The following is a 16,748-nucleotide window of genomic DNA, read 5'->3' on the forward strand; positions in this document are numbered from 1 at the left end:
TCATGTGTGGATCTAAACTGTTGGAGTGTAATTCAAGTCAGAATTCATATGTAATGCATTGGAACAGATACCGAAGAAAGGGGTATGTCTGTGAAAGTGAGTTTTACTAGCTACCAGAAGAAAGACAGAAAATAATGAAGATGGACCATACAAGAATAAAGTGGCAACCTTGCTGGAGTGAAGAGCAGGACTACTTCAAGGTGAGCATTTCTGAAAATGAAGTGGAAGGAGTTGAATACTAGATGTATAGAAAAATACTGTAGATTCTAGGAACTTAATTTGCAAGCAAGATTTGAGAAATGCCCAGGGCAGTCTGCATCTGTACAGTTAGTGTGATGTTTCTTTTGGCTTTATTATTTACTAGCTTACTGTTTTGTATGCCTGTATTTAAGTAAATGGGGCAAAAGGGAGAAAACAATAAATGGGAAATAATTCAACTCAAAGGGAATTTTTCTGATGGTACCTCATATCCCTCTCTTGTTCTGGTTACCCTGTGAAAGGGAATGTTCTATGCCTTATCATTCGCCCTTCCACCAGTAGACTTCAATTGTTTGCAGAGTGCAGTGACTACTTGCTAAATATTTAAATGAAGTAGAGTAAATCTGAAATGGCCCACTGATTTTGGGGGGCTGTCAAGACATTTTAAATCTCTCCCACACTCTCACTGTTTGGATTAAGTCCTGCTGGCAGAGTTCCATCCTTTCTTTGGAATGTTTGAGTTGGATCTAGACTAAGGACTGATGCTGTAACGTTTCGGTCACACAAATGATTTGCAACCAGCCTAAGTTGCAGGGGAAATGCCCACAAAATAAGCTATTAGCAGGTGTCAAACATGGCCACGAAGGAAGCAGTCAGGAATTGTTTAACAATTGTCATGTTCTCAACAAACTGCATCTGCTTGGAATGGAATATTTTTCCAACTTTTCATTCAATCCTGATCAAATTTCAATATCCAGGATGACAGTGGTCAGATGAGGGCAGGCTTTCTACACATTTTCCTGGTTGCTGCAATGGCGATGCTCTTCAGAATCTAGTTATGAACTTGTCAGCCATTGGTTCTGAACTAGTAACACTGTCAAAAGTTTGGATAGTGATTTCAGTCATACTACAGTATTATGGGCATGTCAAGTGTTGTCGGTTTTATTTACATTGGCTTCAAGTGTTGTTGGCCAAATTCATTGAGACTTATGTTAAATTGACTAAGATTGAATTCAGCCCTGAAGTAGGGCGTGCTTTTTCAACGGATGACAGTTTACATGATGAAATTTGACTTTCGTTTTAAATAACTGGTGCGCCGTTTTAGATTTGACTGATTCATACATATTCTTGTGAAAATGGAAGTGGAAGGAAGATACGTAGTTGTGGATACCGAATTTGGTTGAAAGGCTAATTTGCCATTGTTTCATCTAGCATGCTTGTCATTAGTATTTCTGAGAATTCAGGAGAAATTGGAGAAACCTAAGAAGTAAGGTCAGGTGAAATCCATGGATTATAGAGGTGATTATGACTGTGGTGTGCTTTGGTTCTGTGCTTGAGTTGGATTTATGTATGTATAAAACTGATACAAATGACTGGCTTCTCGTGAGTCAGTCGCCCAGTTTATCACTAAGTAGTCTATTTTATTTGACTCAAGATACTCCAGTTCAGTGGAAAAAAGGTATCATTACAAAATTGCTTACTTTTTGTTATTGTCTACAGAACCTACTCACTGCAATATTGATATCACATTCAACCTTGAATAAAAATCCTACTCGTGACTTTGCCAAATGAAATCAAGCGAATTAAAACAATCTATCAGCTGCATTATTCATTTGCCGTGCCCTTACCATCTTTGTCACCTCTATCATCCTTAAAACGCTTTGAGATATCTGCATGGTTCAAAATCCTGAAACTTGTGCTGTAATGACTTTGTGATTTTGTATTTACACCAAATGGAATGCAGAGATTCAAGAAGGCAGCCGTCTATTACCTTCTCAAGGGAAACTAGGGATGGTTAACAAATGCTCGTTTAGCTAACAATGCCCACATCCTGTGAATGAGTTTTAAAAAAATCTAATTCTAGCCTTTTCAACAAACTCTTATTTTAAATCTTGCACCTTTAGTTGCTGTGCCTTCAGTTGCCTAGGTCCTAAGCTCTGGAATTCCCTTTTGCACCAATCTGCCCTTTTTCATTCATTTTTTCAAAATATTTAAAGCCTATATTTTTATGACCTAGTTTTTGGTCGTCTGCCTTAATATCTCCTTATGCATGTTGGTACCATATTTTCTTTTATAAAGCTTCTGCGAACCACCTTGGGATGGTTTATTACGTTGACTACCTATAAGTGTAGGTTACTTGTAATATGCTATTTTGTGGATTGGCATCAAGTCTTTTGTTTTATGCTGTTCGCTAATACAGTACCTGAGATACCCACTTTAATAATGAGTAATGTGATGTTTCATATAATAATATGCTCATTCAAAGTAGATTCTTGTCTTAAACTCTAGCACTGCGTGATAAGATTATTGTTTGGATCGAATATATTGCCATAACAAGTACCTATGAAATTTGGATTTGTGTATATTTAATATTTGACATCTGAGACCATAGTTTTGACAGTATTAATATAGCTATCTAATGCAGAGATAAAGTAGAGTGCAGCGTGGTCCAATATATTAGTCAGTTATTAGTGGGCAAATTGGGAATCCATATGAGGCAAATTGTAGTTGTGATTCATAAATGAGAGTTATAGAGACTGTCATTGGACATGGAACCTCTGTGCTTATACTTGTATGGTGCTCATGCTGTTCAATTTTCATGCATTTCTTGGCAATATTTTAATACCTTTTGATTATTGTGTGCGATCATTAATTTCTGCTAAAATGCTGTTTACCATGGATAAATAGGTATCATAGAAACACCAGCAATACTGATAGCTTTTCTCAATACATAGTTTGACCAATAGGAATATGTTCCATATACCAGAAAAAAGCAAATCCAACAATCAGTCCAACAAGGCACAATGTGACAAAAGGAAAGCATGTTGAGAACTTATGATCTGGCACCTGTATGCAAGTCAGCAATAGTCAATTTTGAAATGGCAGTAAATGCCACGTCTGATAAATTCAATGTCAGAATTGCAAACTTTGAAACAGTAAGATTATAAAAGATGAGGTTTTCACTAAAGGTAGATATTTGTTAAATAAATGTACAGAAGAAAAATGACCAACATTTTGTGTAAGGCATTTTTCATTTGAAATTAGGTAGTGCATTACCACAGTCACAACTGTGACAACAGCTTCCATTGGGTAATCCAAGTTTAGATAAGAATGATAGTGCACCATTTTACAAATAAAACTAAAGTCTTTATAGTTTTTCTTGCTTCTGAACTCTTTATGTAATAAACAACACAAAACCTCATGCATTTTGGGTAGTATATTAATGCTATCCATAAGATTAACCTTGATGATTTCATTGGTTACTAACAGCAGGAATGCTATTTCTGAAAAATGCGATCATTAAATTAAGCACTGCATTCTCTTTAGGAAGTTACAGCCAGCAGTCGTCATTATGTTGACCGGCTCTTTGATCCTGACCCCCAGAAGGTGTTGCAAGGTGTTATGTAAGTACTGTATGAGGATATGTGTTCTGTCTTCTGATACTTATCTAAAATTCATTGCAATTGCCAGATTACAGGGGCTTTTGTCTCTAATCAGTTCAAAAATTGTAGTTCATGAAGGTATTAAATATTTCCAAGTCTTTTATATTCCAGGAATGAATGAGCAATCAAAGATACTTTGATCTCTGCATGTAACTGGATGTATGGAAATAGTTATATTTGCATTCCTAAACTTTAATTGAAAACCATAATTCTGTGATTTTTTTTGTTTAAAAACCAACGCACTTTTGGTTTAAAGTACTGAGTGTACGATACTTAAACAATGATCGCAATGATAACTCATAAATACAAATGTATATAATGTTCTTGTCTGGAAAATAGTGACTGAATTAGTGTTTAGCTAGAGCAAGTTTGGCTGCAGTGCAGTTTTATTTGGCTTGTTTCGAGTGGAATGAGTTAGTTCCATAAAATGTAAGAGAAGCTGAGAATTTACAATGTTAACTCAACAAAGTGTATTGGAGTGACCTTTTTTAATACAAAAAAGGTAGCTAGGAACCTGACCAAGCACTACACAGGCCATTCATGAAGCTGATGTCACCGTGAAGCAGAGACAGCAATTGGCTTTGAAATACATTAGAGAAGATTGAGGTTCCCAAGTGGTCAACAGATTATTAGTTTAGAATTGGCTTCACCAACATTGAGATTAGAGTATCCAGATGTGTAAATTATGGAAACAAAATCTTTTACATTCAAATGTAGTGCAGAACTATCAAAACACTTGGTTTTCAGTGATCATTTTGTGTTTGTGCTTAACTTTTTTTTGTGCAGTGACATGAAGAATGCTGTAATTGGAAATAACAAACAAAAAGCTAATCTGATTGTCCTGGGAGCAGTACCAAGGTATTGTAATAGTTTAATTCTTTTTCCATGGTAGAATCATAAGAACAGGAAAAGCCCTGCAGTCCCTTGTGTCGTTCAGTGAGTGCATGACAGATCTGGAAGCGAAGTCCATTACACACACTTCTGCCCATTACCCCTTAATTTGATTAACAGAAATCACTCAAAATCAGAAATTTGCCCAACATTAGTGATCACTTGCAGAAGAGCGTGACAGACTTCTATCACCTAAGTTAGCTATGTTCCAAGATAATAAAATGTGAGGCTGGATGAACACAGCAGGCCAAGCAGCATCTCAGGAGCACAAAAGCTGACGTTTCGGGCCTAGACCCTTCATCAGAGAGGGGGATGGGGAGAGGGAACTGGAATAAATAGGGAGAGAGGGGGAGGCGGACCGAAGATGGAGAGTAAAGAAGATAGGTGGAGAGAGTATAGGTGGGGAGGTAGGGAGGGGATAGGTCAGTCCAGGGAAGACGGACAGGTCAAGGAGGTGCGATGAGGTTAGTAGGTAGCTGGGGGTGCGGCTTGGGGTGGGAGGAAGGGATGGGTGAGAGGAAGAACCGGTTAGGGAGGCAGAGACAGGTTGGACTGGTTTTGGGATGCAGTGGGTGGGGGGGGGAAGAGCTGGGCTGGTAGTGTGGTGCAGTGGGGGGAGGGGACGAACTAGGCTGGTTTAGGGATGCAGTAGGGGAAGGGGAGATTTTGAAACTGGTGAAGTCCACATTGATACCATATGGCTGCAGGGTTCCCAGGCGGAATATGAGTTGCTGTTCCTGCAACCTTCGGGTGGCATCATTGTGGCAGTGCAGGAGGCCCATGATGGACATGTCATCTAGAGAATGGGAGGGGGAGTGGAAATGGTTTGCGACTGGGAGGTGCAGTTGTTCCAGTTAGCTAAGTTCCAGTTTGTAGCACACTTACCTCTGCTTTAAAAAGTTGTAAATTCCAAGTCCGATTCTGGGATTTGAGTACAACAATCTTGGTTGACACACTAGTGCAGTACAGATGGAGTGCTTCACTGTCAGAGATGTTATCTTTTAGATGAGCTGTTAATCAGAGTCCTTGTCTATCCTTTTGGGATCTTTTATATCCTGTCTTCATTACTTGAAAGAAGAATAGGCAGTTATCCCTGGTGTACTGACTAATATTTAGTCCTTGAATCATCATCACAGAAGCAGATTATCTATACATTACCATATTGCTACTTACGAGCATTTGCTCTGTGAAAATTAGCTACTGTCGTTCCTACAGTACAACAGTGTTGTGCTTCATGAGTTGTAGTCTGTTGGCTATGGAAAGAACTCCAAAATGACTTTCTTTTTATTTGCATATACAGCGATATAGTTGTTAACTGGCTTCACTCCTGAAAAGCCTGGTTGTAATTTCATGCTAATTTTTAAAATTAATTTGTGGGACGTAGGTGTTGCTGGCTGGCTGGCCAGCATTTAATGCCCATCTTTAGTTGTACTTAAGAAGGTGGTGGTGAGCTGCTTTCTTGAACCACTGCTGTCCATATGCTGTAGGTTGACCCACGATGCCGTTGGCAGGGACTTGCAGGATTTAACCCATTTTGACCTAAAATCTTTAGGTTCTGTCTTGGATTGCTCAACTAGTTAGACTAGCTTATCTTAAGTTCAAATAAATTACCAGTTAACGTTCTAATATATACCACTACCAAGGTATGGAAGTATTTAACTCAATAATTCAGTAATATTAGGAGCAAGTCCTTGTGTGTGTAAGGCTTCATAGCTCCAGAGCATAAATTGATTTGGGGCAGGTTGGTAATTTTACTTTCTAATAAAACGTTGTCCAAATTATCTTCACAAAATCCTTTGTGTTTTCTGTGGGGGATATATAATTTGGGTCGAGTAGAAAAGTGGGTTCTTTACTGATACTCAGTCTGTGTTACTAAGAACTTTTGGTGATAGAGGAGGCCAATAGAGAACACTATGTACTAGCATAATGACTGATCTTACCTAAGAGCTGACTCTTGACTTTTGGCCAAAATATGCAGAGTCTTTGTGCTTACCAGCCGCTCCATGCTGAAATTAAATTTGTGCAGGTGTTGGTGGATTTCAGTGTTTCCAAATTTAACAGAAGTAAATGTTCACCCTGCTCTGTTTTGACATGCTTTAGTCTTGGAAACTCAATTTTCAATTTCTGTAGTCATTTGTACCGGCGGGGTAAAACATTTCTGATAGTGCATTTTTATAGAACACCCTGATAGCTCAGTTGCTTCTGCAGTAAAAATATAATTTTCAAAAAGTTGCATTAAGCAATATAAGTAATGTGGCAAAGTGGGAATTTTTGTAAAATTTGAATTGCTGTTTCATTTGTGATTTGACTTTCTAAGAAGCGAAGTAGGCAGTGTTAATAAGCAAAGTTAATATTTTCATTCTGGTGTGTTCTGTGTAGGTTGTTATATGGACCATTAGGATTCTTTCACAAATGTGAAATGCCTTGAGTGCCAACATTTTACACCTCGTTGTGGAATATGGCACACTAGCTACAATTAATTCCTCTGAAATGATTCATTCACAAATGAAACAATGTGTCACAGTTTTTGTAACAGTGACCTCTGGTGACGTAAGGAGCAAATATAAAACTGTCTTTTGTGATTTCAACTCTTAGTTTACATTTTGATTACAAATTTTGGCCAGATGAAAATATTAATATTTGGAGGATTTTTACACCCTTGCTGGAATATAGGACATTTCTGGCAAGGCCTGCATTTGTTGCCTGTTATTAATTGTCCTTGAACTGAGTGGTTTACTAAGCCATTTCAGAGGGAAGTCAAGAGTTAACCAACTGCTTGGATCTGGAGTCACATTAGGTAGACCAGGTAAGGACCTGAGGATGGGTTTTAAGAACAATCTATAGTTTCGTAGTCACAATTGCTCGCTTCCAATTCTGGATTTTATTACTTAAATTTAAATGCCACCCGCTGTCCTGGTGGAATTTGAACCAGTCTGCCCAGGCCGTTAGCCTGGTCTCTGAGTTCCTGGTCCAGTGACATTCCCTACTATTCTATCATCTCCCCGAAAGTTCCTGTTGGTTTTAAAAGAATTATATCTGGCCATTTGGAGAAATCTGCTTGAGTAACTTTAGATGTGGTTTGAAAATTGAACAATGTTTTTGACTTTAACTTGAATTTAAATACATGTTGAAATGCTTTTTTGCTTTTGCAGACTACTTTACCTACTACAACAAGAGACTTCAACTGTAGAACTTAAAACCGAATGTGCAGTTGTTTTAGGAAGTCTTGCAATGGGCACTGAAAATAATGTCAAGTCTTTGTTAGACTGCCACATAATTCCAGCATTACTGCAAGGTACTATTATTTTGAAGGAATGTGTATTCATGCTGAGTGAGTATCATGTCAGTTTGTTTAGTGGCTCATATCATATAGCATTGAGTCATCTAGATCAGAACAATCCCAAATTTGGCTTGTATATTCTTCATGGTTAGCTTACTATAGCATTTTAGGCTGGTTTGGAGGCAGAAATAGTCAGGATTTCTGTTTTTGATTTTGTTCACTAATTCCTGTTGGATCTAATTTCTAAATGTAGCATAAGGAACTGCATAACTCTCAATCTTAGCTGTGAAATGTTTCAAGTCAAACACTTGTTGATAGTTCCCAAGTCAACGACATGATAAATAACCATTTAATGAAGTTAATGGAGAGCTGTTGGTGCACATCTTAATGAGACATGACTAAAATTGTAGAAGATATTGAATACCATTCTTTTTCATCCTTCATAGGGTTAGGTAAGCCAAATGTTTTTTAGCTAACGCTAATTACTCTTGAAGATTTGGTGAGCTGCTGAGAATTTTATTACATGGGCTAACCTAGATTGTTTTATAGATTTTTATGGAATGTTTATTGGAAGAGGCTATTCAACTTATTGTATCTATGCTGACTCCTTGGATGAGTGTGTCACCTGATCCCACTTCCCTATCTTTTCTCCACATTTGTCCTGCAAATGTTTCCCTTCAGATAATTACCTGATTCTGTTTTGTAGGCTTCAGTCAAATCAGCCTAAAATATTCCATCATGGAGGGCATTCTACATCTTAACCACACCATGTATAAAAGACTTCCCTCCTGTCAGGGTTGCTTCTCTTAGTCACTTGAACTGAATTTCCTGTGATTTGATCTTTCTGCCAAAGGGAACAGTTTCCCCATGCCACTTTACCTAGATCCGTTTTGTATATTTTCTAAAAAAAACGAAAGAACTGGAGATGCTGGAAATCAAACATAAACAAAAACAGAAATTTCTGGGAAAACCCTTCAGGTCTGGCAGCATATCTGGAGAGAAATTAGACTATAAACGTTTTGGGCCTAGTGGCTGTTCTGAGGAAGGGTCACTGGACACGAAACATTAACCCTGGTTTCTGTCCACAGCTGCTGCCAAACCTGCTAAGTTTTTCCAGCAATTTCTGTTTGTTTTTATCCCTTATCATTTTGATCAGATCTCCTGACTTTGTTTTTCTCCAGGGAATAAAAGGACGCCAGTTTTTTCAAACTATCAATGTAGCTGAACCTCCTCCCATGATCCATACCCAGGAACCTTTTTTGCAGACTCTGTGTTACTCCCAGTTTGGCACAATACTGCAGTTGATGCTGAGCCAGGGTTTTATGCAAATTCATTATGAATTTTTTGCTATTGTGCTCTGCTGCTATTTATAACGCACAGGATGCTGTATGGTTTATTAACCACTTTCTCAAACTCCATGTGATGTGTGCATATTTGCTACCAGGCAACTCTCTTCCTGCGATAATAGGCACTGCAGATGCTGGAGAATCCGAGATAACATAGTGTAGAACTGGATGAACACAGCAGGTCAAGCAGCATCTGTGTTCATCCAGCTCTACACTTTGTTAACTCTTTTCCTGCATCTGCTTTCGAATTGTGTAGTTTTATTGTCTGCCCTTGTTCTTTCCATTAAAATTAATCACTTTCCATGTTTTTATGTTGTTTCATCTGCTTCTCTTTTTGTTCCACAGTATTGCCTAAATCATTTTGACATTTACCACTCTCCATTTGGCATTCACAATACTTCCAAGATTTTTAGTTTCTCAAATTTTTGAAATTGTGCCCTGTGCATCAAAGTATAGGGCATTAATAATTGCCACAAAAACAAGTAGTCCAAATATTGGGAACCCCACTACATATTTCCTTGTAGTGCGTTTCTTGTCATTCAGCCAAATTTATTTCGATGTTGCCACTATCCATTTTCCATGGCTTTAGTTATGTAGTCAGTGTTTTATTCATACTTATCAAATGCCTTTTGGGAGTCCATGTCCAGCGCATTACCCTTATCAATTTTCTCTGTTACCTCATCTAAACTTTCAAGCAAGTTGTCTAAACATAATTAGACCTTAACAAACTTACACAGATGAACACAGCAGCATCAGAGGAGCAGGAAGGCTGACGTTTTGGGCCTAGACCTATCCTTCCTGCTCCTCTGATGCTGCTTGGCCTGCTGTGTTCATCCAGCTCTAGACCTTGTTATCTCAGATTCTCCAGCATCTGCAGTTCCTACTATCTCCTTAACAAACTTATGTTGTCTTTCCTTAATTAATTAATATTTGTCCAAGTTACTGTTGATTTTGTTCTAATTTATTGTTTTTAAAAACCTTTCCACCATTGTGGTGAAACTGAGTTGTTATGCTATCTTTCCAACCATTTTTGAACAAATTTGAAACATTTGGACTTGTCCAATCTTCTGAAAACACTCTAGTGTCTAAGAAGGGGTAGAAGATTATGGCTAGTTCCTCACAATTTCCATTTTTGCATGGAGTATGTGGAGGGAAGTATCACCTCTGACCCTGGTTTCTTAGCAATGTTAAGGACAATCCAATACCTTCTATCATTAATGTTTAGCCCATTCAGCATCTCAGTTAACTCCCCTTTAACTATAATTTGGGATCATTCTTTCTTGGTTCAACCATAACCTATGCCTTTTGTTCCTAATCTGCTCTGCTCCTCCTTTTGCTCCCCTTTTGCTATTTATATACCTGTAAAAGATTTTTAGATTCCCTTATGGATAGACTCCTTGCATATTTTCCCTTTGCTTTTCTCATTTCATTTCTTACTTCTGTGCTGAACATTTTTTACTCAGCCTGGTTCTCATTGTAATATCCACTCAAACGCTGATGTGTACACACGTTTTCTGCTTTACTTCATTTCATTAACCATGAGTTCGGATTTGTTCGTCCTATTTTTTCCTCGTGGGGATGGACCTTGACCATACTCAAACCTTCTCCTCTTTAGAAGAGAAAGTTCAGTTACAGGTTTTTCTGACAAACTTTGAGTCCGGTTTACTTAGGTGGATCTGTTCTCATACTGTTGAAGTTTCCCCTACTCCAGTTAATAATTCTTACTGTAGATTGCACCTTGTCCTTTTCTGTTGTGAACCTAAATCTAATGATCATTGTTCCCTAAATGCACCCCAATGACATTTGATCCACTTGGCCCACCGTATTTCCCAGAATCAGATCTACCAGTATTTTCTTCCTCATTTGGCAAGAACATACGAATTTAGGAAATTATCCTGAATTTCATAAACTTCCCCCTTTCTGCACTTTGCCATGTTACTATCCCAGTTGAAACTAGGAGAATCAAAATTGTCATTCTGACTCTGTAGTTTTTGCACAATTATAATTTCCTATCACATTGGTTCCTTCATATCTTACTACTAGCTGTTGATCTAAGCTACATCATACAGTATTGTAATTGTAACTAACAGTTCTGAGCCATTATCAAATAGATTATGTCTATGGAGCTTTCTCTTTTATTATTGTTGCAAACCTCACTGACTTTCTTTCCTTCCAGGAACACCTTGTATGTGGCTGTATTTAGTGCCTACCTCCACCCTTTTGTGAGCCAGATATAACCACAATATAGTGTTCTAGATTGGCCAACTACACGTACATTTCAGCTACCTTATTAACCATATTCTGCGCATTCATATACTTGCACAAGAAATTTGATTTGAACCTTAAATCGTCACCTCTTCTTATAAATAATTAATTCGTAATTATTGCTGGGTTGAAATATTGTAAATCATTGATTGTAATAAATCCTTGTTTCATTTTCCAATCCTGAATTAGGTCTCCTACTTCCCGACCTGAAGTTTATAGAGGCATGCCTTCGCTGTCTTCGCACAATATTAACAAGTCCTGTGACACCAGTGGAGGTGCTCTATACAGTAAGTACAAAGCCTCAGACACAGGACTAGGTTTAGCAGTTGTTTTATCTCCTGTTTCTGTTTTTTGTTCCCTTCCGCTTGTCTCTGTTCATTTTGTCAATTGTGTCAATTGAATCTCCCCATATGCAGTAAGGCTTCATTGGTTTGGGGACTTCAGAGAGCTTCTCTCATGTTGCCACTTGCTGTTTCCATGGGAACAAAATTCTGTATGTGGTTTCTGAGGGGAGACTGCCAAGGAATGAGAATCTGGTGGGAATGGGAGAAGATGCATGCATTCAAAATTTAATACGTTGGAAGTTTTAGAAGATCCAATCATTTCTTATCTTAACTTTTGTCTTAATACTGTCCTCAGGATGTTACTGTGGTTCCACATCTCATGTCCTTGCTCAGTAGATCTCGATATACACAGGAGTATATCTGTCAGATTTTCTCCCATTGTTGCAAGGTAAGACACTTTAAATGGAACTAATATATTTTGGTTGTAGAGACACAATAAACCTTTGCTGGCATAATGTGGTTTCCTAAATATTATCAGGTGACTGGTCTCCTTAACATTAGCAGTCAGAAGTACATTTACCAGATCAGGGCTTTAAACAAATGTGTTTAAAGTCATTGAATGGTTTTTGGTAAAAGCTCTTTTTATCCCTGTATTTTTGCTGGCTTTGTTCGGAGATAAAGTCATCCATATATTAATTCAGAAAGTTAAAAATAAAGACTTACAGTTGCATTTAAGTAGTTAATCAGTTATAGGATTCAAAAGTCAACACAAAAAAAAATGCCACTTATAAAACACAAGTTGTTGGAATAGCTCAGCAGATCTGGCAGCATCTGTGAAGAGAAATCGGTTATTGTTTTGAGTCCAGTGACCCTTCCTCAGAACTGATAGTAGCAAGGAAAATGTTGGTTTATGTGCAGAAAGTAGGGTGGGGAGAGGGGGTAAGGGGTGAATAGTAAGTGGGGATAGAGCCCAAAGAGAGAGAAGAATAGTTGGACAGACAAAAGGGTGGATAATGATCTGGCTAGGAGGGTGAATAGCCATTAATGGAGACTGTTAGTGGCTAACAATAGGTAGTGTGTAATCGCAGACTATGTGATGACAAGGCTGGTGCATGCGGTAGGGGCCTGGGACATAGGAGTGTTCAGGCCCTAAAATTATTGAACTTGATATTGAGTTCAGAGGGCTGCAGGGTCCCCAAGTGATCATTGAAGTGTTGTTCTTCCAGCTTGTGTTGAGCTTTGCTGGAACACTGCTGCAAGCCTGAGACAAAGATGTTGGCCAGGGAACAGGCTGGTGTGTTAAAGTGGCAGGCAACTGAAATCTTGGTCTTTTTTGCGGGCAGAATGTAGATATTCTACAAAGCGGCCACCCAGTCTATGCTTTATTTCCCCAGTGTAGAGCAGGCTCCATTGTGAGCTGCAAATGCAATAGACTAGATTCTAGGAAGTGCATGTAAAGTGCTGCTTCACCTGGAAGGCATGTTTGAGCCCTTGGATACTGGGGAGCGAGGAGGTAAATGGGCAGATGCTACTCCTTGGAGAGTTGCAGAGGAAGGTACTGTGGGCTGTGGGGGCGTTTGTTGGGAGGGAAGGAAGAGTGGACCAGGGTGTCCCAGAGGGAATGGTTCCTGTGGAAGGTGGACGAGTGGGGTGAGGAAAATATGTGTCTGGTAGTGGTATCTTGCTGAAGGTGGTGATTGATGATCCTCTGGATGTGGATGCTGATGGGGTGGTAGGTAAGGACAAGGGGAGCTCTGTCACTGTTGTGGCAAGAAGGAGTGAGTGCGGAAGTGCAGGAGATGGGGCGGACCTGGTTGAGGGACCCTGTCAACAACGGAACTACGAAATCCTCAGTTGAGGAAGAAGGTGGACATTTCAGAGGCTCCCTTGTTGAAGTTGGCCTTATTGGAACATTTACAATGGAGATGGAGGAACTGAGAGAATGGAATGGAGTCTTTACAGGAAGCAGGGTGCAAGGATGTATAGTCCAGGAGCTGTGGGAATCAGTGGGTTTCAATTGGACAGCACTGTTCAGTTTATCCCCAGAACTGGAAGCTGCCAGGAACCCGGGTTTGACTTCACCCTTGGGTGACTGTCTGTGTGTGCATTTGCATGTTTCCCCTGTATGTGTGGGTTTCTGTCATGTGCTCTGGTTTCCTCCCACAGTCCAAAGATGTGCAGGTTAGGTAGGTTGGCTGTGTTAAATTGTCCACCATGTCCAGGCATGTGATGAGTAGGTGGATAAGCCGTGGTAAGTATGAGATTACAGGGACAGGGGAGGGCACTCCGTTTGTTTGGGATGCTCTTCAGAGGGTCAAATGGTCCGTTCCTGCACTGTAGAGATTCTATGATTCTTTCTTTAGCAAGTTCCTAGTGCTGTTGGAATCTGAAAATGTTAAGGAAGTACCAGGTTTGTTTGCTACTAGAGGATTTGCTGCAATTATCCTGTCTGATTAGTTGCTGACACAGGAACTTCTGATTTTAGTTGGATTATAATTGCTTGTAGTCGTGCTTTTAAAATAATCAATTGTTTCTCCTCTCATTGATGATCTTAGGTTCTCACTGTAACCTTCAGTTTATTTGAGATCTCTGAATTGAAGTTTATGAACTGTGTTGACTTGAATCTGAGAAGTCTTGGACCAGGCAGACTCTCCTACCACTCTCAGCCCGCTACTACCCTCCTTAATTGCATTGAAGCTGTTTTTAACAGTAGCTACTATAAATTGACTTATTAAATGTTTTCAGGCATTTCAGAAGTGGCAATAATGGAGTGTGAGAACATGATCAAAGACACAGTAGATAATCTCAAATTTGAGGATGTTTTTGAAAGTGTGCAGAGGTCTAGCACATTGAAGGAGAAGATTTGAGCTGAGAACCCAAATGTTTCTGCTGCCAATATGCAAAGTAGGGAGAGAGAGGGTGTGCAAAAAGGACCAGGGGTAAAAAAAGGCACATGCTAACACACAGGACTTAGTTTATATAGTCTGAAGATCACTGGCTGGTTTGTAAATTATGACAAGAATTTGGAAATAAATATGTTAAGATTTAAATAATGGAGGAAAGCGGTACAGGCTAAGTGGACTGAAATTTATGTTGGATAGTGCTTGGCTGTCTAGTATAGGGAATACAAAAGAAGCTGAAGCATAAGCAGAAATAGTTGGAGAGAAGGTTGAGTCAGTGTTTTGGGTCTGGTAGGATTACTGGACCATAAGATAGAGGAGCAGAATTATACCATTTGGCCCATTGTGCTTGCTCTGCCATTTGATTGTGGCTGCTATATTTCTCAATTTGTCTTCTCCCTTTAATCCTTGATACCCTCACTAATGAAGAGCCTATCTATCTCTGTCTCAACGACTTGGCCTCCACAGCCCTCAGCAGCCATGATCTCCACAGATTAAACCACTCTGGCTGAAGAAATTCTTCCTCTTCTCAATTGTAAATGGCTGTTTCTTCAATCTGAGGCTGTGACCTAGGTTTCCTGTCTCTCCTGCTGGTGGAAACACTCGCGCCTCCCACCCCTCACTGCACACGCACCCTAATCCTTCTACACTTGATTGCGTACAGACCCAAAGTCCTCAACAACTCCTCACATGATCAACCTTGTATCTCGGTATCATTCTCATGAACCTTTTCTGGACCTCCTCCAATGCCAGTTCATTTGTCCTTCCCAAAACTTCTCATGTCATTGCAAATGCAGTCTGACCAGAGCCATTCAGTCCTACTCTTGTATTCTCACTCTCTTGAAATGAATGTTAACATTTACGTTTGCCTTCCTAATTGCCAATTGAACTTGCATGTTGACCTTAAGAGAATCCTGAACTAAGATTCCCAAGTCTCGTTTTGTGGTTCAGGTTTGTGAAGCCTTTCCTCATTTAGAAAATAGTCTACACCACTAGTCTTCGTACCAAAGTGCGTAACTTCACACTTGCCCACATTGTATTCATCCTGCCACTTCACCCGCTCTTCTAGCCTGTCCAAGCTCTTCTGCAGCCTCCTTGCTTCCTCACAGTTACCTATCCATCCACTTATCTTTGTGTCATCTGCAAGAATGCCCTCATTTTCTTCATCTTCATTGTTAATGTATAACGTGAATAGTTGTGCTTCCAGCCCTGATTTTTGCTGAACTCGACTACTCGCTGCCACATAGTAAATGACTCCTTTATCATCACTTTCTGCTTTCTATCAGTCAGCCAATCCTCTATCTATGCCAGTACTTTGCTCCTAACTTAGTTTATTTAGCAGCCGCCTGTGTGGCAGTTTGTCAAAGTCTTTCTGGAAATCCAAATAGATTATATCCACCGGCTATCCTTTATTTAACTTGTTTGTTTCCTCCTCAAAGAATTCAACCAGATCTTTCAGACATGACCTCCCCTTGATGAAGTTGTGTTGACTCAGCCTTGCTTTACCATGCATTTCCAAGTACTCTGCAGTGTCATCCTTAATAATGCACTCTAAAATCTACCGATGACCGAGGTCAGGCTAACTGGCCCACAGTTTTCTGACTTCTGACTCCCTCCCTTCTGAAAGAGAAGTCTTACATTAGCAATTTTCCAGTCCTCTGGGACCCTCCCTGACTCCAGTGATTCCTGAAAGATCGCCACCAATGCCTCCACAGTTTCCTCAATCATTTCCTTCAGATCCTTGGGGTGTAATCCGTCCGGTCTCGGTGATTTATCCACCTTCAGATCTTTCAGCTTCCCCAGCATCTTCTCCTTATCGATGGCCACTGCACTCACCTCTGTCCCCAGATTCTTTTGGCGTTCTGGATCTTACATTGCACACCTGCTGTGCAGTGTGAACTCTATGCCTTCGTTTGTCTAAGCACCCTACATTAATATGTAGTTGTTTGCTGTGATCTGTCTGTACTGCTCGCAAAATAAAGCTTTTCATGGTACTTAGATAAACGTGACTACAATAAATCAAATCAAATCAAAATTAAATAAAAAAAACATTGATTGCTTTTCCACCACAGATGCTGCCAGACCAACTGAGTTTCTCCAGAAATTTCCGTTCTTGTTTGTTTAGTAATCAAGACAGGCTT

The 16,748-nt window shown here is 39.5% G+C and overlaps 1 protein-coding gene across 6 annotated transcripts in view; it reads left to right on the forward strand.

Annotated features, from left to right (window-relative positions):
- The window catches only part of armc8 (armadillo repeat containing 8), a 93,252-nt gene that overhangs the window by 14,742 nt on the left and 61,762 nt on the right, over positions 1 to 16,748 (forward strand). For 4 of the 6 annotated variants that reach the window (XM_059647145.1, XM_059647143.1, XM_059647141.1 and 1 more), the window contains 5 exons: positions 3,526 to 3,602; positions 4,428 to 4,499; positions 7,685 to 7,827; positions 11,613 to 11,710; positions 12,063 to 12,155. In XM_059647145.1, the coding sequence (XP_059503128.1) occupies positions 3,526 to 3,602; positions 4,428 to 4,499; positions 7,685 to 7,827; positions 11,613 to 11,710; positions 12,063 to 12,155 (483 nt within the window). Of the gene's footprint in view, positions 1 to 67; positions 201 to 3,525; positions 3,603 to 4,427; positions 4,500 to 7,684; positions 7,828 to 11,612; positions 11,711 to 12,062; positions 12,156 to 16,748 lie in introns of all 6 variants that reach the window. The other 2 variants (XM_059647140.1, XM_059647142.1) reach the window with 1 other exon arrangement.

Source organism: Stegostoma tigrinum, chromosome 7 (genome assembly GCF_030684315.1).
Source record: "Stegostoma tigrinum isolate sSteTig4 chromosome 7, sSteTig4.hap1, whole genome shotgun sequence".
In the NCBI taxonomy this organism is placed as follows: Eukaryota; Metazoa; Chordata; class Chondrichthyes; order Orectolobiformes; family Stegostomatidae; genus Stegostoma; species Stegostoma tigrinum.